Source organism: Eriocheir sinensis, chromosome 1, assembly GCF_024679095.1.
Source record: "Eriocheir sinensis breed Jianghai 21 chromosome 1, ASM2467909v1, whole genome shotgun sequence".
Classification (NCBI taxonomy): Eukaryota; Metazoa; Arthropoda; class Malacostraca; order Decapoda; family Varunidae; genus Eriocheir; species Eriocheir sinensis.
The window spans coordinates 3,968,912-3,992,943 of record NC_066509.1 but is presented as its reverse complement, the minus strand read 5'-3'; the positions used below and the strand labels follow the sequence as shown (position 1 = coordinate 3,992,943).

Sequence of the window (24,032 nt, the reverse complement as noted above, 5' to 3'; positions counted from 1 at the left end):
CAGCGACACCGATGCAGCGCAGTGCCGTTCACATGCGCTGGGGGGTTGCGCACAGGCAAAACAAGGCCTGTATACATGCACACCAGCAGCAGCCAGTCAATTCATGAACACCTTGGCAGGAAGCAATACAACAAAAACATGTAGCGCTGTTGATCTAGAAAGGTATACTCTTCAACATGCGCACAGATTAGATACCTACATATTCCTTAGCTGGTTACCTACCCCCTTTCCCCAGCCTCAAGTGTCACCTTGGCAACAGATAGAGGATCAGCCCTCGCGCTCGATTGCTCCAAGATTTCACTTTAGTTCCCTTCCTTTCCTTGAGGAGCTTAAGGCCTTATTTTTAAGTATTTCGGCGCCCATGCACACATATGCATATTTGACAAAACTTTCATAGGACTTTAGGGCATTTCCATGAACAGTTTTTGACCTCGGTGGTAGTTTAACCTTTCTTATGTACTACGAACTAATAATACATCTCATTAGAAGCCGACTGATCTCCTATTTAGCCTTTGGAAATAGTTGATGTGAGAGGAGAAAGCGTCTGACAATACCGTCTTTATATTTCGAGGTGAGAAAGACTGATAAATGTCAATAAGCGCCTTTCTTAATTAATGTAAATACAATATCCACCACCCCCCAAAAAAAGTGATTGGTTGAGCGTACGTGGTTCGAGTCTCTTAATTAATCTCTAATAAATAACGAGATAGTTTCTCTTTTTTTTGCATTACGTCATATTAATAACCAAAAAGAAACAACAGAAATAAAAGATTGACCCATCATTTCTTTAGCTCTAAAATAATATTGAGAGAGAGAGAGAGAGAGAGAGAGAGAGAGAGAGAGAGAGAGAGAGAGAGAGCAGGCCAGATATGATATATATAGTTCAGCTTCAGGGTGAGAGAAGCACAAACAGGATGTGTCACCAAATTAACAGACAGCCTTCTGTCACGCCCATGCAGAGGCCTACGTATTGCGAAGGATTATGTATATTTACGGAGGCCCATCTATATTTGCAGCCGACTACGTAGATTTGCAGAGGACTACTTATGTTTATGGAGGCCCACCTGTCTTTGCGGCGGCCTACTCCTATATTTGCAGTGGTTTAACTGTATAGTTAAATAAATACGTACATATTTAGGGGCAGGAGAGATCCCCTGCCCCGAACACACTCATGCACCCCCTTCTTTGTGAGGGTCACTGGAACGTTTAGACGCTCACGGATGATCAGCGACCACCCTATCTGTCAGCTGACTAAGCTGACCTCAGGAGAGTGGACAAAGAGGGGCTCTGAGACGATCGAAGAGAACTGCCAGCAATGGAGAGGTTAGTAGGGGCGATGATACCTGCTACTGGTCTGACCAGAGCGATGGTGCTCATTGAGACAGTTGACCAGTGTCCCCCACGCAACACACTCAATCATTGCATGTCTTGGGCGATTTCAATGCAGTTACTGGCACAGAAAGAGATCATGGCTACGCGTTATGTGTCGGTCCTCATGGCTCTGGCACCAGCAGATGTTTCAGTCTCTGTCTCAGTCTGTCTCAGACTGTCCCAGCATGTTGACACGAGCACGGTCATCTTTACAATCAAACATCTCAGTGAATCAAAAAAATTTGGCTCAGACTATTTCTCTCCGTTATATTAAGAATTTTCTATTCGTCGTTGCCTTTTACCTAACATTTAAACACATCAATCGTCACTGGGCGCTTTCCTACGCCTACCTGTTAATTCCACGCATTTTATCTATCTCGAGACTTCAATTACACATACAAAAGAGTGAGGCACAGCTAAAATGACACGGTTTTCGTAGGAGTTCTGCTGGGCTTTTCCAGAGGTACTTTTATGACCCTGGTGGTACTTTGATCATTCCTCTGTATCATGAACCTAATAGAACACTCATTAGAAAGCAATCAACCTCCTTTTTGGCTTTTGGAAATTTAATGTGAGGTGGAAGCGTAAGAATAATCAGTTATCTCCCAGCGCACACCGTTGCCAATCACCCCAGGGCAAGGAAAGATGTACACCACTACTCCACTTACTGAAAGCCTTTTAAATGGAGGAGTAATAAAGATTAGAGGGTTTTAACTGTTTCTCGTTAAGTCTGTGTTGCCTCTGAGTCCCCGGAGAGGATAATAGTGGTGTTGGGGAGACAATGGCAGGGTAGAGGCGGCAGCGGCGCGGCGGAGGGGCGGCGACAGGGAGGAGGAGGCGCTTCTGCGAGAAATACCTCTTTGCAAAAATAACTCGCGCTACTGTCCACTACGCATGCGCACTGGGGGAATACACAGCAGGAAAACCTATTAAATTGCCTGGTTTTGTTCTAGTTTGTCCACTTCTAATCTTTGTGATGACTGATATTGCCCGCCAGACAACAACACACCAGACAAACAGACCAAACAAGCAAGAACTAAGTGAACATCAACGTGAGGGTAATTCATTCTATAAATTCTGCCCTATTCGTTTGTTGTGAAGCCATCTGTAAATGAAAAGTGTTGCTCTGATCTTTGTGCTTTGTATTGGAGCCGAAAGAGGACAAGAAAACGATAGCGGTGGGTGAAATATAGAAAAAGTAAGCAAGTTGAACCTCCCTCTGCGACCTATTTTGCGGCTGCGAGCTGATTCCTACAACAGCGCCACGCATAGATGTCGATGGCTGGAGTTTGATTCCTTACACACGAGCCAGTTTTGGCCTCCGGTAAGCCCTGGTGACGTTATTTTTCCCACTATGAGCTCGGAATAAGGCAACTGGAATTCTCAGACAAGGTCGGGAGTGGCTGCAGGGCCGGTGGAGGGGTGTGTGGAGGCGTAAAGTGGAGTGAGTTTCTGGAGAGGGCCATGGCGTCTCCCCAAGAAGGATGGTCATTTACAACTTTTGCTCGGCGTGTCCTTGCCGCCCCGCCAGCCATGTGACACTGTACTCAACAAGTCAACATGCTTATGCTATTGCTTTCCTGTACCTGGCCAGGTGTGGACGTGCGTTGATGGGTCGAGAATGAGGGGAGGAGGGACGGGTGGCAGTGGCTGGGTATTATTCCCTAACACCCCCCGTCTGGCAGCAAAGAATATACCTTGGTGCTATATGAAGTGTTTTGTGTCCATACAACACACTGCCGTATTGCCTTGCCGTCGCAAACCACTCCTTGATATATTCATTTTTCACAAATATTTGTTAGTCGCGACCGCCATGGTAGTGTTGTGAGAGGGAGGAAGGAAGGCAGGAGGGACTGCAGGCTTGACATGCTTCGGTAAGAGAAAGGACAGACAAATATCACCCCACACATAACATTATATAACACAGTAATACGCATTTATTACAATATTTATTATGATAAAAATAACAATAGTAATAATATTAGCTCATTCAATATTATCATAGGTATATACGGTATATGTATATATGGAGAGAGACATATTTGTGGTAGGTTTGTTTAAATTTTTCTGCATGCTGAGATAAAATTGAAAACATTGGGGAGTCAAGGGGGGTGAAACCCTCCCCGTTAGGTAGGTTACATTAGGTTAAGATAGGTTAGGTTAGAGTAAATTTAGTTAGTTTGATTTGTTGCAAATCATAAGATTTCTAATGGTAGGGGGAGTGTGGGGGTAAAAAAGAATGGTGTTTGGCGAGAGAAATGGATGGCCTCTTATTTAAATACACCGAAATCTACTAGGAAAAAATAGTTTTGTCCAGCAGTGTCCCACAGACGATGTTCTGGAAATTTACCGATGGTGGTAAGCCAGTCCTCTATTGTAGCTACTCATTGTTTTTATAATTTTATGCTTTGTTTTAAATTCCTTTTGCTGTTCTATGTTTTTGCCTCTGTGAAGTTTTATTCTGAAGTTGTATTACACGGAAGAATTACCTGCCTCTGTCAAAACTCATCCCATTATTAACATTGTTCTGTAACGAACTCATATCTATACACCTTGCTTAACACCTAGCTGCACATGGCACAGAATTCCGCCCATTATTTTTGTACAAATCATAATGTCCTTAATTGAACTGATGGGCTGGCGTGCCAGCAGTTGCGGGCTATCCTACTACGTACCACTGATATGTGAACCATGACAGTAAGCTGGGGTAGCCAATCAGGTGAGTAAACCAGGTGAGTCCGTGTCTTTGCACGGATTGGATTTTTATTTATTTATTTACGTTTTTTTGTATTGATGTCCCTCTGCCTATTAAGTTAAAATGAAGGGCACAGCAGATTTTTTATTTAACATTAAATTACCCCTCATTAGCTAAAAGCACAACATTGAACTTAGGTTGCCAATAAATTCTCTCTCTCTCTCTCTCTCTCTCTTATTAGCCATTGAAGTTATCATAACTTGTACGGTATATATGTGTAGTGCGGCGACTATGCCTAATGAACGAGCCTCCCATAACCCACTTAGCCAGTGGGGTACCTCTTTGGCCGACTTGGTAAGGAGTGGCTCTCCTGTCACGCTGGTCGTGGGTTCAATCCCAGGCAGCCGGCGAATACCCTGATTTTGATTAATTTCTCGTGTGTTTCGATACACGTAGAGGACGTGTTGGAAAATAGAGGAAATAGAAAAAGGAAATCCTGGGGCATGACAGTGGTGGCATAGCGGTGGGCATCCTCTCCTGTAGTTCTGTTGAGTTTCCCCGAAGGGGTAACAGGTAGGATGGCCCATGCTCTGAGGGTAATAGAAAATGGGAAGTGTTGGCGGTATGTCTCTATGGGGACATTGTGAAATAGTGCACCAAAATAGGTCATTGTTTAAAGGTCTCAACACACAGAAATTAATCTACATAGATGAGAAAGTCATGTAGTGCGGTGATTATGCCTGATGAACAAGCCTCCCATAACCCACTTAGCCAGTGGGGTACCTCTTTGGCCGACTCGGTAAGAAGTGGCTCTCCCGTCACACTGGTCACGGGTTCAATCCCAGGCAGCCGGCGAATACCCTGATCTTGATTAATTTCTCGTGTGTTTCGATACACGCAGAAGACGTGTTGGGAAGTAGAGGAAATAGAAAAAGAAAATCCCAGGGCATGACATATGTACTCATTGTGACTCAGTACTGTGTGGATAAGTAGTTGTTTATTTTCCTTGTTATGGAAATAAAACTAGCAGGTTTATTGTACTACTGAGCATACATATATGGTGTAGTCTTCAGGAGTATCAGTACCAACTGTGGTTGCCTGACAAAATAGGTGACATCCAAAAGCTGGAACAAATTCAAAGGACCTTCATAAAAAAGTTGAGTAATGTCCACCATGCTGATTACTGGGACAGGCAGAGCAAACTGAAACTGTGCTCACTACAGAGGAGGAGGGAAAGGTACTGCATAATCTACACCTGGAAGATCATGGAGAATTTGGTACCAAACCCTCTTTCGGAAAAGAAAGGAGGCATCATAAGCCAATGCCTGCCAAGACTTAGGACCTGTTACAGACAAGCTCTAGACTTGTCCTCTCATCATCACAAGACCCTCCTCTCAACAAGCTTCATTAAAGTCGGTCCAAGGTTATTCAACAGCCATCCATGAGACGTGCGGGACCTGACAAACTGCACCATTAAGGCTTTTAAGAGAAGGCTGGATCAGTTCTTTGAACAATTGCCAGATGAGCCTCCTATTCCTCATGGTCCTGCCTCCAGAGGAACAAGATCAAACTCGTTTCTGGACCAAATTCAGTATGTCAGAGAGAGAAGAGGTGTGAAGGTGGTGGACTTCCAAGTCGACCATGGTGAAACTGCTTATACTTCGAGAGGTCACAGTGGACATGTGTATCTTTCAAATGAGCAACTGAGAGAGAGAGAGTTGTAATAGTCCTCAGATATTGAGAAATAGCCAGTTTACTTGATTTTTCTCTTGCAGGCAGCTGGGGAAGGAGTAACTTCTCTTCCAATGGGCAGGAAAGACTTCAGGTAAATGGATCACATAATTGTACCAAGTCATCAGATTATATGAAATGCATGGTATCTTAGTAATTAAGTTTTGCTCATATATGTGCATGCTAAACCCCTGGATAAGGTCTGTGAACTTGAATGACTGTGATTGCGTGAGAGTGAGAGTTAGCAGGAACGGACCACTAGGTCCTCACATTGCACTAAACGCACCTTGTCCATGAGGCTCCAAACATTTTCCATGAATATTGTAATTTAAAATAAAAAAATCTAAACATTCATGAAGAAAACAGCATCTGTTGGAAGTCATTATTGGCAACAACCTACTGCAGTATTATAGACTGAGTAATTTTATGGAATCTCATCCAAGATATAAGCAGTTCACACATTACTTTGGAAATAAATTATTTACAAATGTAAGGTGTGTTCATTTGGGTATGCCAGTGCCTGGAGTGTTTTTTTGCTAGACTGATATCATTCGGTATAGATAGACATAGAATTTATTTTATTGGCATTGGTTCAAACTTTCATCTACATTGTTGAAGTGACATTCTTATGAATGTGCAGCTTTTAGAATCCTTATGAGGACAAGTGCAGTAGAATAATTGTGGATTGCAGAATATCTGGAGACCTGCTTTGTGTGCATACCATGGGACTCAGTGAGAGGGCAACATACTGTGCCCAGCATTAATGTCTGTGTTCTCTAGCTGTAAACACACAGCAGCAGAGCTTTAGAGTCCAGCAGTGGCCTAGCAGGCTGGCTAGCTGGCTGATTCAGCAGCAGGCTAGCTAGCAAGAAAATAAGGGGTTTCCAACTGCAAAGTCAAGATCTCTTAACAGTTCTGAGAATGGAAATTGGAAAATAAAAATATATATCAAAAGATAAAACACATTTGCAGAAAGTGCTCAAAAATGGAAACCAAGATCAAATAGGTACCTATGTGTTAAAAAATAAAAAGGCCCAGCAACAGAAGGTGGCATTATACTCCCTGGTCATGTTGCTGAGGTAACTCAGTGCCCTAAGTAAGAGGTGCATGGCTGGAGTCTTTGAGTGTCTTGTGTCAGTCCAGTTTTCTAGGTTTATGGAACATTGTTTTTTATACAGGAAAAATTGTGCATTAGATGTAGGTCTGAAGCAAGACTAGTCCAGCTAGACTGCATCGTTTGATTGCGTCAACCTCAACCATGATGGTCTCTACCTAAAACTTCTCAGCCTAGGAGTTGGCAGTTCTATTTTATATGCCATGAGCTGATTTTGTATTTGATTATTTAGCAGTAGTTGATTGAGTTCTCAGACAGCTGAGTTTCTATGCAGTGAAAATGTGATATGTGATCCCGAACATTATACAGTTGGTACATAATGTCTTTGCATGTTATACAAAATGAGTCTGATGCATGTCAGCCTCTGCATAGCAGCATTCCCCAAGACTATTTGTATCATCTAGACTTATTCAGCACAACATTGTTATTGCTGCAGCCAGTGAGATGTCACACATCTCAGTTTCAGAGATATATTTTCCTGAGAGCTGCTCTTGCCTGGAACTTTTTGCCTCTTGAAATATGCAATGCAGAAAATGTGAACACATTTAAGTCAGAAGTGAATTATTTTTTTACTGGAGCTTTAACATAATCATATATAGTTAACCCTCAGTCTGCATTACTCTGATAAAATGTAAATCTAGCTGATTTTCTTAACATATTTTCTATACTCTTGCTTGACCGTCTCAGTTTGTCAGATTTTATTAATTTAAATTGTCTATCTTTTACTTCATTCCGTTTATCCTTAATTCTATGTCTAGAGTGTGACAGGATTACAGACTAATTTCTAGTATTTGTATTCATCTGGCTCTTGACTACTGCAGATTTTTTATAATAATGGTAATTAGTTTGGTAGCAACACAAAAATGCAGAGGAGTTAAGTTTGTACTATGATGAAATAGATGTCAGTGTATGTTAACTGTTCTCTAGTGACAAATTATATTGTTAAGATACTCTGTACTTTGGTACTTCCTTTTGGGTATTTGTGTGGGGGCTTCGTGGTTCAGTGGTTAGCACACTTGGCTCACAACCGAGAGAGCCCGGGTTCGATTCTCGGGCGGAGTGGAAAAATTTGAGCGGCTTTTCCGATACCCTATGCCCCTGTCCACCCAGCAGTGAATGGGTACCAGGTATTAATCGGGGGTTGTGTCCTGTCTCCTGGGATCTGTTCCCTTCTATAATTCCTTCCCCCTGTCTCTGGCATATGACCACAGATGTTGTGCCGACTAAACAAAACTTTCCAAACTTTGGGTACTTGTCTGTGGAAGGATTTTAATTCCACACAGTGTCTTCAATGGAGAAATCTTCTGACTACCTCAAAGAGCATGACTGTATACTTAATTGTATTTAACATTTATATACCTGTAAAATGTTGCTGCATTGTGTTAAGTCTTTACAAGTATTGTTACATGGGTTGCTTTGGTTCAAATGTTTATATATATAAAATTTCTTGACCACAGTTTACCTGGCACCAATACTACAGTTTTAGGCATAATGGACAGATCAAGGGATATGTGTTGCTTTGCTTTCATCATTGATGGCAAGTGTTTAAAAAACTGAGGCCACTGTGATACTGGGAAATATTTAAATTTGTAAAGAGATAGTAATAACTTTCAAAAATACAATTTGTCTGTCCATATCCAGTATGAGTGCTAATTCTAAGTATATAATTACAGGTGCCACGTAACCTGAGAGTCATGGCGCACTGAGGTGGATTATGGAGTGAGGGCAGGTTGTGTTGTCTCACATCATCATGGACCACTTGGCCCCTTCCTCAGGGGTCAATTGGTATACCAGTTATAATGCTTTTGGGGAACTGTTGGCAGCTACCCCACAGCTGCCCCCAATGGAATTAGGTGGGGTGGATGTTGGGAGGCCATACAACACCCAGGCCTATATGCATTATTCAACACAAGGTGGAGGGTTGCATTATGGGCAGGAGACACTCAATGATCCCGGTGTTATGGAGGAGTATGTGTGCCAAGAGAAGACTCAGATACCAGCACAATCCAAGGCCTTCAGCCAGGCAAAGGTGCCAGTAGGAGAGAAGATAGCATGCCAGGAATGTGGTGCCACGTTTGCCTGTACTGCCAACCTTAGGAACCACATGAGGATCCACACTGGAGAGAGGCCTTTTGTGTGTGAGGAATGTGGGGCCTCCTTCACTCAACGCTCAAACATGCGCAGCCACAAACGCGTACACACTGGGGAGCGGCCTTACATGTGTGGAATCTGTGGCCAGACGTTTGCCCGCTCCTCACACCTGCCAGGACACATGCGCACTCACACGGGGGAGAAGCCATTCAACTGTCCCCATTGTGGCCGTTCCTTTGCCACCAACCAGATAATGAAGAACCACATGAGGACTCACACAGGTGAACGTCCCTTTGTCTGCGATGTTTGCAGTGCCACCTTTGCTCAAAGCTCCTGCCTTGCCACGCACAAAAAAATTCACACGGGAGAGCGCAACTTTAAGTGTGGGAAGTGTGGCAAGGCCTTCATATCCAGGTCAGGCTTGCAGACGCATGAACGCGTGCATACAGGGGAGAAGCCGTACAGCTGTGAGAGGTGCTACAAGTCCTTCAGAACATCCTCATACCTTTCCAAGCACAGACAGAAGTATTGTGGCCGTGAACCTTGCAGTAAAGTAGACAAGCAACCTAGCAAACTTAAACCTGTCAAAAAGCCGGTTAATTCTCGCAAATTAAGTAAAAGTAAGAAGACATTAAAACAAGTACGGCGACCACCCTCAAAGAGGAATAGAGTTAGAAGGCCACAAAACTCTAAGCAAAGCAAAAACACCTGTACACTTGCATCACTTCCTGACTCAAACTTATATAAGACCCGTGAAGGGGATGGTGATGTCAAAACAGAAGAGAATAGTTTAAGTAGTTGTGAGAATGGTAAAAATGAAATCACAAGCACAAATGTGTTGGCAATTGAGACATGTGAAGAGACACTTGCAGTAGCTTGTTTTCAAGAGAAAACTTTGCATCCATCAGCAGGAATCATTAGTGATGGAAGTAAATCTGTGTTACCTGAGACACAGGCTTTAACAGTACCCTGTGAGCATATCTCATCAGCAATGAAAGTTCCAGATATTAAAGTAGAGGATCATATATTTGTTCAAGATAGTACTTGTGTAGAGGAGAATAAAACAGTTGTTCCATATGATGGACTCATTGGTAATGAGGATATTCTAAATGTGTCCTGCATTCAAGAAGAAAACCTGCCTGAAGCTGAGCCTCTGAAGCAAGAATATAAAGAAGTGAACCCCTGCAATAAGAGCCAATTTAGACTCACAGATTCTCAGCCACAAGCTCTGCAGCAGGACTTGTTCACTAAAACACAGCATCAGATGATAGAAAACTACTTCAAGGAAATCAATGGTCCTGGGTTTTCTGAAGGTGCTTATCAGGGAGAAATAGACAATCCCTCTCTGATGGATGTGCAGCAGGTGTGTGAAGGATTTCCTCAGCTGGCAACAGAAGCATCAGATGTGTCACAGCAAGCTTGTGTGGTGAAGGGCAACTCTGCATTGTTGTATTCTAGAGGCTTCATATGACAGCTAGGAACACTTATTGCTCAAAACTAAATAACTATTTTATGTATACATCAAATTATATGGTACAAATGTTACTCAATTTAGGGCTTAACTTTATATAATGGAATTGAGGTTCTCAAACCCACACAAGGCCAGTAGAAAGGTGGTGGTGTTGATGTCCTTACCCCCTTTCCCACTACATGAGATGTGTGTTGCCATTCTGATGCTGTGAGACAATGAGCCAGTGTTTATCTTAATGCATCAGGTTGGGAACAAACCCTACATTAAAGAAACTGGAAGCATTATTATTTAAGGCTTTAAAGCTTTATACTTTCACATCCAGTTGTAGTTTTGTAGGTGACTATCCTACCCACTTCTGTAGAGAAGGCATCAGATGTGTGTCTAATCAGATGGACTGGCTGAAAGAGAGACCAGAACAGTTTTTGGTTCTTCTTTGTGCCATAATTACAAAATGTTTTTTCAAGCTCCCTTGTGTTGTTTGGGAGATATTTCATTCTTCCCTTAGCTCTTAAGAAACACATTCCTCCTTAGTCACTCATGAAGTCACTCCCTTTCCCCATTTCCCATAACTATCTAAACTTTCCATATCTCATTTTTTCTTCTGGCAATCAGTCATTTCTGGATTGGAAGACACCCAAGTTTTTACTGTTGTTGAGTTTTATCATATTTATAAAGTTGATATAACTCAAGGCAGTTACAGTTGTGCAACTACCTAATTCTAAGGGGAATGTGTTTTTGGGTCATAGGACTACAGTTTGTACAAATAATATGAGTAATCCATTCCGTCCGCCAGTATAACCAGTTGAATAAAAGAACAGATGAGTTGCGAGACATTGCTGGGAAAGAGAGAGGGACTACTCATCACTGGCAGCAAGTCACAAAGGAAGGTGGCATGTCATATTGTTATTTATTTGTTAGTAAAACATGTAGTATATAAATTTAATTAACATGACCATACTTCTGATGTTAAGGTGATTAATGTTAAAGGGATTAATCCAGTCAATCACTAGGTTCAGACTAGGTTATCTACAGTGTAGCTATTTTTATAACTATTTAACCTTAATGTTTTTCATTTTATTTATCCATTGATGCCTTCTCTTGCAATCAACTCCTTTGCCTCAATGTGATGCAGAGGTTTTGGGAAAGTGCATCATCAACAGGAAGAAATTTTATCTTGGTTAAGAATGTGTTGATGGAAAGAAATCCCAAGAATGATTTATTTTTAAAAGGATTGCATCAGATGTATATTAACAGGAACTGCTAATCTTCAGTAAATGTGGCAGCTGCAAACACTTTTATCACGTCATGGTGCGATACAACATAGATGTTCCTTTCTGGTAATCTGATTGAAGTAGTAATGATTATGTTGAAATAAGGCATAAGTATCAAGCCCATATAAAATGTTACATTGCATTGTTGTCACAAATCATCTTGCAATCTTAGGTTCATAGGTATGGAAAATAGACCAACAGATTTATATTTTATAGACATTAAAGTTTGCTTTCTTGGAAATTAGTGAAAGGGGAATGAAAGTAGTGGAAGGCACATGTATGGTTGTTGCTTCATTATGGTGCTCCTGGCTGTCCTAGCAGGCCTTATGGCCTCCCCTCAGATGATGTCACTGTAAATACTAGTGTAATAAGATACAACCAAAGTCACTGAATGTGGAGGCCATTTGCACGTCATGAGGCACACATCACACTCCCTCAAGTACCCTTCCATCTCTATTGAGGCGAGGACCTTTCTTTGTAAGCTTAAGCTAGTTGTGCTGAATTTTACTTCTAAGAGCCTTTTTAGGTGTTATTAAGTGCCAAGCAAATGCACCATGGAGCCTAAGCAGCAACAAGCTGGCAAGTGGTTGAGTAAGGGAGAAAAATGAAGGCATTGCAATAATAGTGTGATAGTTTTGTGGAGCAAATTATGGGAGAAGTTTTAGTAGACATAGCAGAGGTGTGTATTATTTATTTTCATATTGTGAAATTTGTATCAAAACATATCAATAAATGTATTCTCTTCCAACCCACTATGCAACTATACAAACTCAGTATGTAATGAAACTAGATTAAATATATTTTTACAGTTTGAAAATTATTTGTCTCAGTTTTCCCCCAAGAATTGGAGGTGTGCTCTGTTAACAGTGAGGCATATATATATATATATATATATATATATATATATATATATATATATATATATATATATAATATATATATATATATATATTATATATATATATATATTATATATATATATATATTATATATATATATATATATATATATATATATATATATATATATATATATATATATATATATATGTGTGTAAGATGAAAATAGAACCAAGCTTGTTTTAATAGAGCATCTCTCAGGGTCTGATAGTGCTGTGAAGAATAAACCTTATCATACATAGATAAAGAGAAATGTGAGTCCTCTGTGGTGAGGTATTTGTCAAAGGTGAATAGTCTCATATGATGACTTTAAATTACTGCCCCATGATGGTTTTCCTAACCTTGTATGAATCACTGTATTTTAATGAAAGGAAGTTTATTGTGTATGTTGACATTTATTTTAATGGTTCATGCAGCTTCAGGTAATAACAAACATGATTACAAGAGGTTCAGCTCTGAGATTATGAGCTGAATGTCATGTTTGATAGGGTGCTAGAATTACAGCCTGGTGTCAGCATTGCACAGTGTTGCTGCATGTTATTGTACTGTATTCTTGTGTCATTAAATGCAGAACAAACAGAGGTATTGCCTGTTTTCTGTTTGGAATGGAAACGATATCACAAGTAGAAATGTGATGATTTAAAAGTTAAGTAATGGATTAGTATTAAATATTTAATGCTGCTGTACACCCTTGCTAATGTAACTAATTGGATTTCAGGTCATGGCACCCAAGCTCACTCATCTTGGCCACAAGCAAGGAACCACAATAGAGGTAAGTAAATACAACACTGATGCTGCTGTGCCAATCATCACCACCCACCATCACCACAATACAAGTACCAACACTGCCAAAATATCATTTCATGTAGACTGTTAGATACTATTTTCTCTCCCTGTGGAGTGCAAGCACAGGCATAGGCTGTGCTAAGTTCAGAATTGTCTGACAGAAGCTTCTGCCACAATAGTCATAAACCAACCCTAGTAGCATCTCCATATCCAGCTGAGCTCCCCAGGCACAGTAGGCCTCTAGGCGGCATGGGTGACATGTGAATCATCATCTGACAACACATCTCCCCTTCCTTCAAGCAGTCATGGTGTGGCTGAGCAAAACATTTTATATTCTTCATTGTTTTACACAACAAGTATGTATTTTAAAATTGCATACATAAAAACGTTGGTCTTCTGTTTACGTATAACTGAGGCTGACACTTTAGGTGACACTTTAGGCAACCACATAATGGCCTATGCCAAAAGTCAGCCCTGTGTATGACTAGTCAATATATAACAGTTGATCAGCTGAGTGCAACCAAAACAGCATCCCACAACAACAGCTCCCTCACAGTGTTCCCACAGCAGCTCTCATAGCCGACTGTTTACTGGAACAGCAGTTAGCAATTATAGATGAACGAAACATTCACAGAAAGTAAGAAGGTGGTTGCTCCATTGCCAAACATTACACAGCGTTGTATGGCAGATGGATCAACTAGATGCAAGGCTGGGTTGAGGCAAGTGCATGAGGACAGAAGAAGGGTAGTGGGGAGGGTAGGAGGTACAGGACCGCTGCTCTATCCGTGGCAGGATATTTGAATAATCTATTTTATATTTTATTGTAAAATTTGATTTGCGACCAATTAAACTTAGGACCTGCTTGTCAGAAACAAACCCCATCATAACTAGAGAACTACATGTATAAATAAATTAATCCTGATATATGCAAGTAATTACCATTGTGTTACATTGCTGTATTCAGTACAGTGACATGGTGTACAGCTTTGTGGCCTGGGTGCAATAAGTTATAACATATGGCCTTGATGATGGACTCTTGTATGGCCACAGTGAACCCCTGTCCAATGGCCAGTTGCCATGCTGAATTATAGATTTGATTGCAAATTAAAAGTTAAGGAGCAAAACGTACACAAATATTGGTTTAGATCGAGCAAAAAAAGAGGTGGAGAGAAGTCTTAAGCAGTGTCCACACTATGTGTGACCAAGCCCGGAATTCCTTCTTTGGCTCCACACAACTCCCATATATGGTAAAGTGGGCGGGGCTACGCGGAGCGAGAGGTATTTGGTGGATGACCCAGCGCGCGACACCCAGTTGTCTATTAATAGCGAGAGGGGCTGCCGGGCTGCACCTTCCCATCACTCATGGTGGAGAATGACGAGCGTGGGCTGCTCACCAGTTGTGCCTCGCTAGTCGGTTATTATAGTGTGGACGCTCACTCCCCTTACCCCCTCATCAGTCCGCCTGATTCCGGGCCTGGTCACCCATTGTGTGGACCCTGCTTAAGTCCTGTAACTGACTGAACTCCATTTAATATTTCTCATAGTGAACTTTTTTCTCAGGAACATAACTCATTAGTAAAGTGGAGCTTGCCCATGTAAATAATTATGCAGTATGACTGTATTGACTTAGTTTTATTTAAGTTTTGATTGGTGAGACTTAGCTTTAAACATTTTAAGTTTTTGGACTGAACAATCTTTATTCAGGTTGTTCTATTGTTCAATGCATCTATTGTCAAAGCTGTGCTCCTTCATATCATTCAAGCATCTTGTCTTTTTCAACTTCCTCTTATGTTCTTTAGTTACTCTATCATCCCATACAAAGTCTATCATAGGTACACAATGCACTCATCTGTCTCTCTCCTGTATCATATCAGTCACCCATGAGTAGAAGCTCAACAGATTAGTGACACGACTCTCCACATCTGAAGCCAGTGTATGTGTGTGAGTGTGATGTGTGGTGTGGTTGTGTGTGTGTTTCAGTCTCTGTGTATGTGTCACTGTATGTCTGCAAAGTTGTTGTTTTTTTTCCTGTTGATGTAATTTTTGATTGTGAAACATTAATGGGTACAAAATATGATGTATTTTGTATATGTTAATAAATTTACCTTGAAAGATATTTTTTGTTACCTTAGTAATGCTGCCTGTAAAACACTGAAATTAGCAACTCTTCTCTCAGTACTATTATCTGTCAGGTCATCACTTGAAATTTCCAACATACAAGATCACTTTTTCATTGCATCGTTGCTAACTTTCAGTGTTTTTGCAGGTGGCACGAAACGGGACTTTAGATTGGAGTCGAGGGAGTAGGAGGTAGCAGTGTTTTTGGCCCCTCCAGCAAGACCCTTCACCTGCTATCCAGCTCCTTCCCACCACGCAGCCAGTCATTAGCTTGCCACAGTGGCACTTCATTAACACTAACTATTCTATGTCACTTGCCCAGTCTGATTGAGATTGTGTAAATGAGTGTGCACACGTATGTAAACAGAACATGTGTCAGTGCCTCTACTATATATGAAGTATGCTTACTGTAGAAAGTATACAAGATTGGATAAAATGAAGTGATATTCCATAGGGAGAGTAGTATAGTTTTGTAATTTATCTTTTAACTTTAAATCTAAGTAAAATATGGAACACGTAGGAGGAACAGCAAGTGTTGGATGGTACAATTGGGACCTTGTGACAAATAAGGTGCAGTTAGATGTTATGAGTGCTGATGTTGCTCAGCAGATCAATCAGCATGTCCATGCCTCATACAACACCCCACAGCACATGTCGGTGCAACTGGCTGTTCCTCAGGCTCCTCGTACCACAAGTAATCTCTCAGTTGACACACAGAGTGCAGTAACCACAACAAAGCCTGCTGCTGCACCAAGACCCTCCAGGATTAGACACAGCCATGGGGAACGCGTCTCATGCACTGAGTGTGGTAAGACATACGCTTGTAATGCCAACTTGCGTGACCACATGCGGATACACACGGGAGAGCGGCCCTTTGTGTGCGACGAGTGTGGCATGACCTTCACCCAGAGGTCAAACTTGCGTATGCACAAGCGTGTGCACACTGGTGAGCGGCCGTACATGTGTGGTGTTTGTGGCAAGACATTCTCAAGGTCATCTCACTTGCCAGGACACATGCGGCAACACACTGGAGAAAAGCCTTATGTCTGTGACCAGTGTGGCCAAACCTTCACCACCAGCCAGAGCATGAAGAACCACAAACGCATCCATACTGGTGAGAAGCCTTACGTGTGTAACCTGTGTGCTGCCTCCTTCACCCAGAGCTCCACCCTGTCCACTCACAAAAAATCTCACACTGGGGACAAGCCATTCAAATGTGACATATGCAACAAACGATTCATATTCCGCTCCGGACTGAATGAACACATGATTGTACATAGTAGGGACAAACCATTCCAGTGTGATCAGTGTCATAAAAGATTTAAGTACTCAAACTACCTGTCCAAGCACAAGAAAAAGTACTGCGGCAATGATGGCTATCACAAACGGTGGCAAAAGTCCTCCACACCCAAAAAGTGTACAGCCCGCAAGAGTACAGCAAGACGGAGGCCTCAGCCGCCACCAAGGGAAACTGGCACACCGGGCTTAGCTGAGATGACTGACAACCTAGATGATAATGAAGAGGAAGAGGAGGAGGAGGAGGAGGAGGAGGAGGATGCAGAAGGGGAAGAGGAGGAGGGAGAAGAGGAAGAGGAGGAGGAGGAGGAGGAAGAAGAGGATGTAATACCTGTTTGTGATGAAAGAGCAGAAACTGAAGGAACAGAAGTTAGGCGGTTTCAGCATCACATCAAACTTTGTCGTTCTGAAAAACGGCGAGATAAACTTCCATTCCAAGTCACTGATGACGGTGACTGGAAAAAGGCTTGGATCAGGCAAGGTTTCAGGTAGTGAAATTTTCAGATTTCATAATATATATATATATATATATATATATATATATATATATATATATATATATATATATATATATATATATATATATATATATATATATATATATATATATATATTACACACACACACACACACACACACACACACACACACACACCTATTGGTACTTGTGAAAGGCTTTAATCATTTTATAAAATCAACTCAAAATTTTACTTTTAACATACCTCATGATGTTTTGAAATCTTGTAATCAATGTACCATTCCATGTTGGCGTTATCTTTTTCTACTGGGCATTGAAGCTGAGTATCCCTCTTGTAGGTCAAGGCTTTTGTAAACTGCTTATTTCTGTATGCATCTCCAATTAACAGAATACGGTGTAATATTCAGTTGCCAAATGTTTAAAAAGATACTAAAAAGGTTATATATATACAAACTTTTATGAAAAATAAAAGTTATTAGTTTACACTGTTGTATATTTTGTTCCATTGACTGAAACATCATTAGGAAATATTCTTTGCTACATTTTTTTGAAGGGAGAAGAAAAATGTCATTGCAGCAATTGTTCTAGTAGATTATTCGCCTAATGCACAATATTTTCAGTGTTTTATCAATTTGCATCCTATTAATGATTACAATCCTGCTTGATTGGGAAGCGGTGATCAGTGTTTCTTGCTAAACTATTGTAGGAGCCAGAAATAGAAGATTACGAGCCAGAACTAGTAATAATATGAAAATGATTTTGAAAGTATATGATAAAACTTCTTACTTTATTTTGTTCTCAGTTTGACTTCAACTTTGATTTTCTCTGCAGGTGATGTGTCAGCGATGAAGTGAAAAGTCATTATAGTGACATCCTGCGGCAGGAGTCATCAAAATGGATGAGTTTCAGCGCACCTCCATTGTGGCATCGACGGCCCCAGTGACATCGGTGCCAACGTCCTCTGTGACTGCATACAACTACAGCGGCCTCGAGGAGTTTCTAGTGCCAACTCAGGTTCAAGTTGATCTCGGGGGAAATGTTGCACGCCAAATAAGTCAACAGTTACAGCATGTTCACTTTAGCAATATGACTCAGATGCAGCCAGTGCAGCTCACTGCAAACTCAACCAGCTCAGCACTCAGGTCCTCAGAGAGTCCAACACCAGTGATAGAGACCAATGAAGGCACCTCAGTTGAACTTGCACGGCCATCCAAGACGGTTTCTAGATCCCGTGTTCGGAATGGGTCCTCCGAACGAGTCGTGTGTCCAAACTGCGGTAAATCATTAGCTTGTGGGGCCAACCTTGCAGAACACATGCGTACCCACACAGGTGAACGCCCTTTTGTATGTGACGAGTGCGGTGCATCTTTCGCAGCAAAGTCCAATCTAAGAACACACAAGCGGCTGCACACTGGTGAGAGACCTTACATGTGTGGTGTGTGTGGTAAAACTTTCTCCCAGAGCTCTCACCTTCCAAGTCACATGCGAGTGCACACCGGAGAGCGCCCATACCAGTGCCATGAGTGCCCTAAGTCTTTCTCTTCCAGCACCACTTTACGTAACCATGTCAGGATTCATAAAGGAGACTGCCCTTTCAAATGTGAGTCCTGTGGAAGAGGCTTTGTGTGTAAATCATGGCTTCAGGACCACTACAAAGTCCATACGGGTGAGAAGCCTTTCCAGTGTGACATTTGCAACAAGTGGTTCAAGGATAAGTCTTACATAACCAAACACAAAATGAAATACTGTGGTAATGACGGCTACAAGAAGCGTTGGAGAAGACCAGGTGTGAAAAAGCCGCCCGGGAGAAAACCAAGTGCAGTGAATCAAACAAAAGTCAAATTCAGTGAAGAGGAAGAGGCTGACCAGTCCAAGAGGCCAAGAGGTCGACCCAAAGGATCCAAAAACAAAAGGAACAGGAAAAGGAAAGCCAAAAGTGTGCGGAAGAAAAAGACAGTGTCAGCCACTGATTCAGATGCAGAGTTTGAGGAACTTCTGAAGGAGCAGGAAGCTGATGAGTTAGAACTGCCCAAGATGGAGACAATTCCCTCCAACTCAGAGGAGCAACCAGAGCTGGAACTTCTTGATCAATCCCAGCTGCAGCAGACAGACGACCAGGACCAAGACTACCAGCACCACCAGTACCAGTTTGATCCCACTGAGGACCCCTTACACATAGAACCATCCTCAGTTAAGCAGAATGAGTCCCTTGCACTGCCTCATATCCCTGTCGTCCAGCTTCACGTTGCCATGCCCCACACACAGCTTCATGTTCAGCAGCTTCAGGACAGTCACCTCCATCACACGCTACACCAGCCACAGGATCTCGTACAAACACAAACGAGGAATCATTCGCAAAATTTAATCCAGTCTCACAGTCATATGCAACCCCAAAATCTTGTTCAGCCTCAAAATTTGGTGCAGCCCCAAAATTTAGTTCAACCCCAGAATTTAGTTCAACCCCAAAACCTTGTGCAACCTCAAAATCTTTCACAAGCACAAAATCTCAGTCAACCTCAGAATTTATCTCAGCCACAGAGTCACTCACAGCCTCATAATCTTTCGCTTGCACAGAATTTGTCTCAGCCCCAAAATCTCTCTCTTAGTCCTAAGCTGCTGCAATCATCAAGTGTTCATCAGCCACAAAATCTCTCTCAGCCACAGAATTTGTCACAGCCACAAAACCTATCCCAGTCTAACAACATGCCACACAACTTATCTCAGAACCAAACACTGTCTCAGCCACAGAACCTCTCTCACTCCCATAGCATGTCTCAGTCACCTAATATGAACCAACCCCAGAACTTGTCCCAGCCTCAGAACTTATCCCAGAGTGACAATTTATCACAGCCACAAAATCTCTCTCAACCTCAAAATTTGTCTCAGCCTCAGAACTTAAGTCAGACTCACGTGTCACTTCAGGAGCACCTAACGCAGCTGGAGCACCAGCCTCAGGCCATACACATGGTTTACTACAATGCCTGAACTGTTGGTGAACAAAGACTTGGTGACAGAATGGGTCAACTTTTCACACACTGGCTAAGCTTAGACAAACTTTGTAGTAGTGTATCATCATATGACGTATTCATATTTAATGGAGATCAAGAATTCATTGAAATTAATTATACTGAAAGTTACAATATTTTATCTGTGAAATTTGACTGATATTAAAGATGACTGAAACACAGAACCTTTCATGCAAAGTTTGTCTGTCTTGTGAAAAATCCGATACCCGTTGGGCTTTTCTGATTACTCTTATATCCTCCTTATTTGACTTACATGTGTAGAATCTATTTTTGATGCAGGATTTATGCATATGCTGTCAGTACATAATGAAAAATTATGTAGAAAATTAAGGTTTTGTTAACTCATGAATTATTAAGTGCTGGCAACCTTTATGCCTCTTTGCATGGGAAGTTACTGGAGGTCCATCAGTGCTATAATGCTATCAAAATTTTGTCACCCAGCAAGTGACCCTCCACACTGTTCATGGCCAATAAGAATTTATTATAGAATGGATGAGTTCATGAATTTGTCAAAATGGTGGCCCCTGGGCTGAAAAAATTAAAATCTGGAAGAGAAGAAAGGCTACAAGAACGTTGTATTGATGATTTGGGGATACACACTGTGAGAGGTGTTGGTAATAGTTACTTATTCTATGTAGGATAAGTCTGCAACATTTTTCAAATACACTGTACTTGCAAACACATCCAGTAGGCCTCATGGTGTGAAAGAGCAAAAAAAATGATTGGGTAAGGACTGAACAATTTGTCTCATTTGTTCCAGTGACATTCTGTTTTTACAATTGTGGTTTCATAAAGTGACTTGCTTCATTTTATGGCTCATGTTCTTTCATCATCATCAACACTTGTTATTTTGCACTTTATCACCTATGATTGAGATGCTTAGGTAATTTTTGTTTCTTATTTCAGGTATATATATGACAAGCCTGAGATTTTTTTTTTTTCTAATCTCAGGTGAACATGACTTAATATCTTATATTTTTAATAAGTTTTCTTATAATCATAGTGATATTTAGACCTTACTTTCTTGTAGGTTCTGACTCCTGTTAACTGAAATTTTAAAGAGGCAGTGGACATGGCAGGAGAGACACTCACCATTCCTTTCACTTTTCAAAGTTTGCTAAAAATGAGACACCAGTTGGATGTCAAGCCTTACCTGACATAAATACCATCTGTTAATGCCATGCAAACATCTCAGGATTGATTTAACTAAACATAATTATAGAAGCATTCATGCATTGCTAGCATATATATATATATATATTTAATACAACGTATAACATTCCTATTTTTTTTGCCGATGCATGATTGATATAATTGGGTGAAACTACAAGTAAATGGGCAAAAGATACTTTGGGCCATTAGAAAGGTTATTAATACATATGAAATTTTCTGAGAATCATGTATTAATGAGTGATATTCTATTAGTGAGAGAAAGGAAAGCTTTGGTCTAGTGCTGTGTATGTATTGGTATTTTACATGAGTTCATTTTGCACTGTAACCCTGCCTGTTTCCCATCTTCTTTTTCTCAAAATTGCTAGTGATGTACTATAGCTTCACGTCAAAAAGTTTGAGACTCCAAAAGGAGAAAAATATAATGTGAATAATGAGAGATTTGTAAGAGCATTTTATTTGTAGTTTGCTTCATAAGTATTGAAGCATTAGGCACTTAAATGAAGGCAATTCGTTTAAAAAAATCTTTTTGAATACCTACACAAAAAAATGTTTTCCATGTTTATCAACTATAGCTCTGTCCTCCTGTATTACCACACTGTATCTCACACCAGTACTTGGTCAGTTTGAAGGGGTGGATAAATAATCTATAGTGAGATATACATCATTAGTGAAAATTTGTGAGACTAAGAGGAGAGAAGAATTATGTGATTAATAATATATAAGATAATTTTATCCATTGTTTGGGTTCATAGGTAATGAAGTGACATTGCATTAGTGAGAGACAGGAGAGCTTTGGTCTTGTACTGCAAATGCATTTACATATGCATTTATATTTGATATAGGTAAGTTAATTTTGCACCAAAATCATATTTGTTTGAAGCAGGGTTATCACTGGAATAGCTGTGTCTAATCAGCGACTTTCCTATGAGACTGAGCAGAGACTTATTACATGCATAGTCTGTGAATGTCAGCCCTGGCTATACAAGCATGTGACACACTACTCAGAAGTTGACCATACTCATAGGGTTGTTTCTGTAAGAGAATCCTTAGTGGAAGAGGCCAAGGTGATGCCCACAAAGCATGTGCTATGAGCAAGTTTTTGGATCCTGCCATGAGTTCCTAAAGATGGGAAGGTTGCCTGCTTGGAAACATTCTCTAAGAGACTTCCGGGGTTAGTTTTATAGGGTGGGTGAGGCAATGCCTTTGCCAGTGTATGTTTATGTTTAAATAAATCAATGGTTGTGGAAGGTATGGTTAAAAATGTATTAAGCCATGAAAACTTATTAAGAGTTGGACCATAAAAGAAGTTTCCCTCATTGATTCACCCATTACTACAGCTGTACACACTTGGTCTGTAGTATGTATTGTATTACCTGCATGGGGTCAGGATGAGAGGAGAGGTATGAAGAGAATAAAATGGTTCAATTGTGATGGCAGTGAGGGAAGGACATTAGCATACATCAGTGGACACTTGGTCAAACTTCAAAGTGATTGATAAGTCAAAAATGTACCACATATCACTGGTCCAATATGCATGTTGAAAGGTAAATGTGCACCTGACAATTTGGTTAAATGTGAGACTGGTACTGAAAACAGTGACGGGTGAAAGTGTCCAGACTGAAATATGCAAATGGGTTTCTGTACCACACTACAATTATGGACTAAATAATAATTGATCCAGGCTTATTAATCTGTACAAAGTTTAGATAAATATATCTTTAGCATCACCCCTGCATCCAGTCGCCCATAAACTCACCTCGTTGCTATTATCGCTAGCCGTTCCCTCCCCCTCCCATTCCCTAGGGAAGGACATTGTACATTTTACAGAATCCTCATCTCATTAATAACTAGTAATTTTTATAATGGCATACGTACAGCGTGCTACAGCCATATATATAATGCTGGACAATTTCAGTGACACTAATCTGTAACTATTTCTTAATAAATTTATATGGAAAGATGTAACGTACTATTATTGACACTGGCATCCCAGAAGTCTACCATGCTTATCGGATAATCCTGAGTGGAGGAGGCCAAAGGGACGCCCACAGAGTTCGTGGCTTGAACAAGTAGATAGATACCCTGCCAGGAGGTATACCTGGGATGAGAAGGGGGCCTGCATGGAAAAATACACCCCTTATGACATAAACGCCTGTCCGCTTGTCAGAACCCCGTCGTACATGCTAGAAATGGAATTACCACCGTAGTATTACCGTGCCCTAAATGCGCACACTAGGAGCCGCTATTCTTTAGATTATCCAAAATTTTGATTCAGGGGATGTGTTGACCTCTCTCTTGAGGCATCTATTCTAAGGCATCTCTTATGACTGTGGGGAACTCGAAAAACAGTGTTAATTCTTTATTCCTCGTGAACAACATGAAGCAGGAAAATTGTCAGCTGGGTCTGTAGAGCTCGACAGGGAATTTTGCAACTCGCGCCTTCCCGGGGCTCTGCGTGACAACCCGAGACAAAGGCAGGACCCGACGAGGCTGTCATTCCCGCGCCTTATGT

The 24,032-nt window shown here is 41.1% G+C and overlaps 1 protein-coding gene across 9 annotated transcripts; it reads left to right on the top strand.

The window, feature by feature from the left end:
- The first annotated feature begins 2,560 nt into the window (after nucleotides 1–2,560).
- On the top strand, nucleotides 2,561–23,481 carry LOC127010431 (zinc finger protein 184-like). 9 transcript variants are annotated; one of them, XM_050830177.1, is made up of 4 exons: nucleotides 2,566–2,695; nucleotides 5,842–5,891; nucleotides 13,362–13,415; nucleotides 15,696–17,804. In XM_050830177.1, exon 4 carries the CDS (start codon nucleotides 16,055–16,057, stop codon nucleotides 17,333–17,335), a length of 1,281 nt encoding a protein of 426 aa, XP_050686134.1. In that variant the 5' UTR covers nucleotides 2,566–2,695; nucleotides 5,842–5,891; nucleotides 13,362–13,415; nucleotides 15,696–16,054; the 3' UTR covers nucleotides 17,336–17,804. The 9 variants fall into 9 exon arrangements, with proteins under 9 accessions (XP_050685907.1, XP_050686134.1, XP_050740564.1 ...); XM_050884607.1 differs by lacking the exon at nucleotides 15,696–17,804 and adding an exon at nucleotides 18,153–23,481 and having other exon boundaries at nucleotides 2,568–2,695; XM_050830331.1 differs by lacking the exon at nucleotides 2,566–2,695 and adding an exon at nucleotides 2,736–2,965.
- The last annotated feature ends 551 nt before the right edge of the window (nucleotides 23,482–24,032 follow it).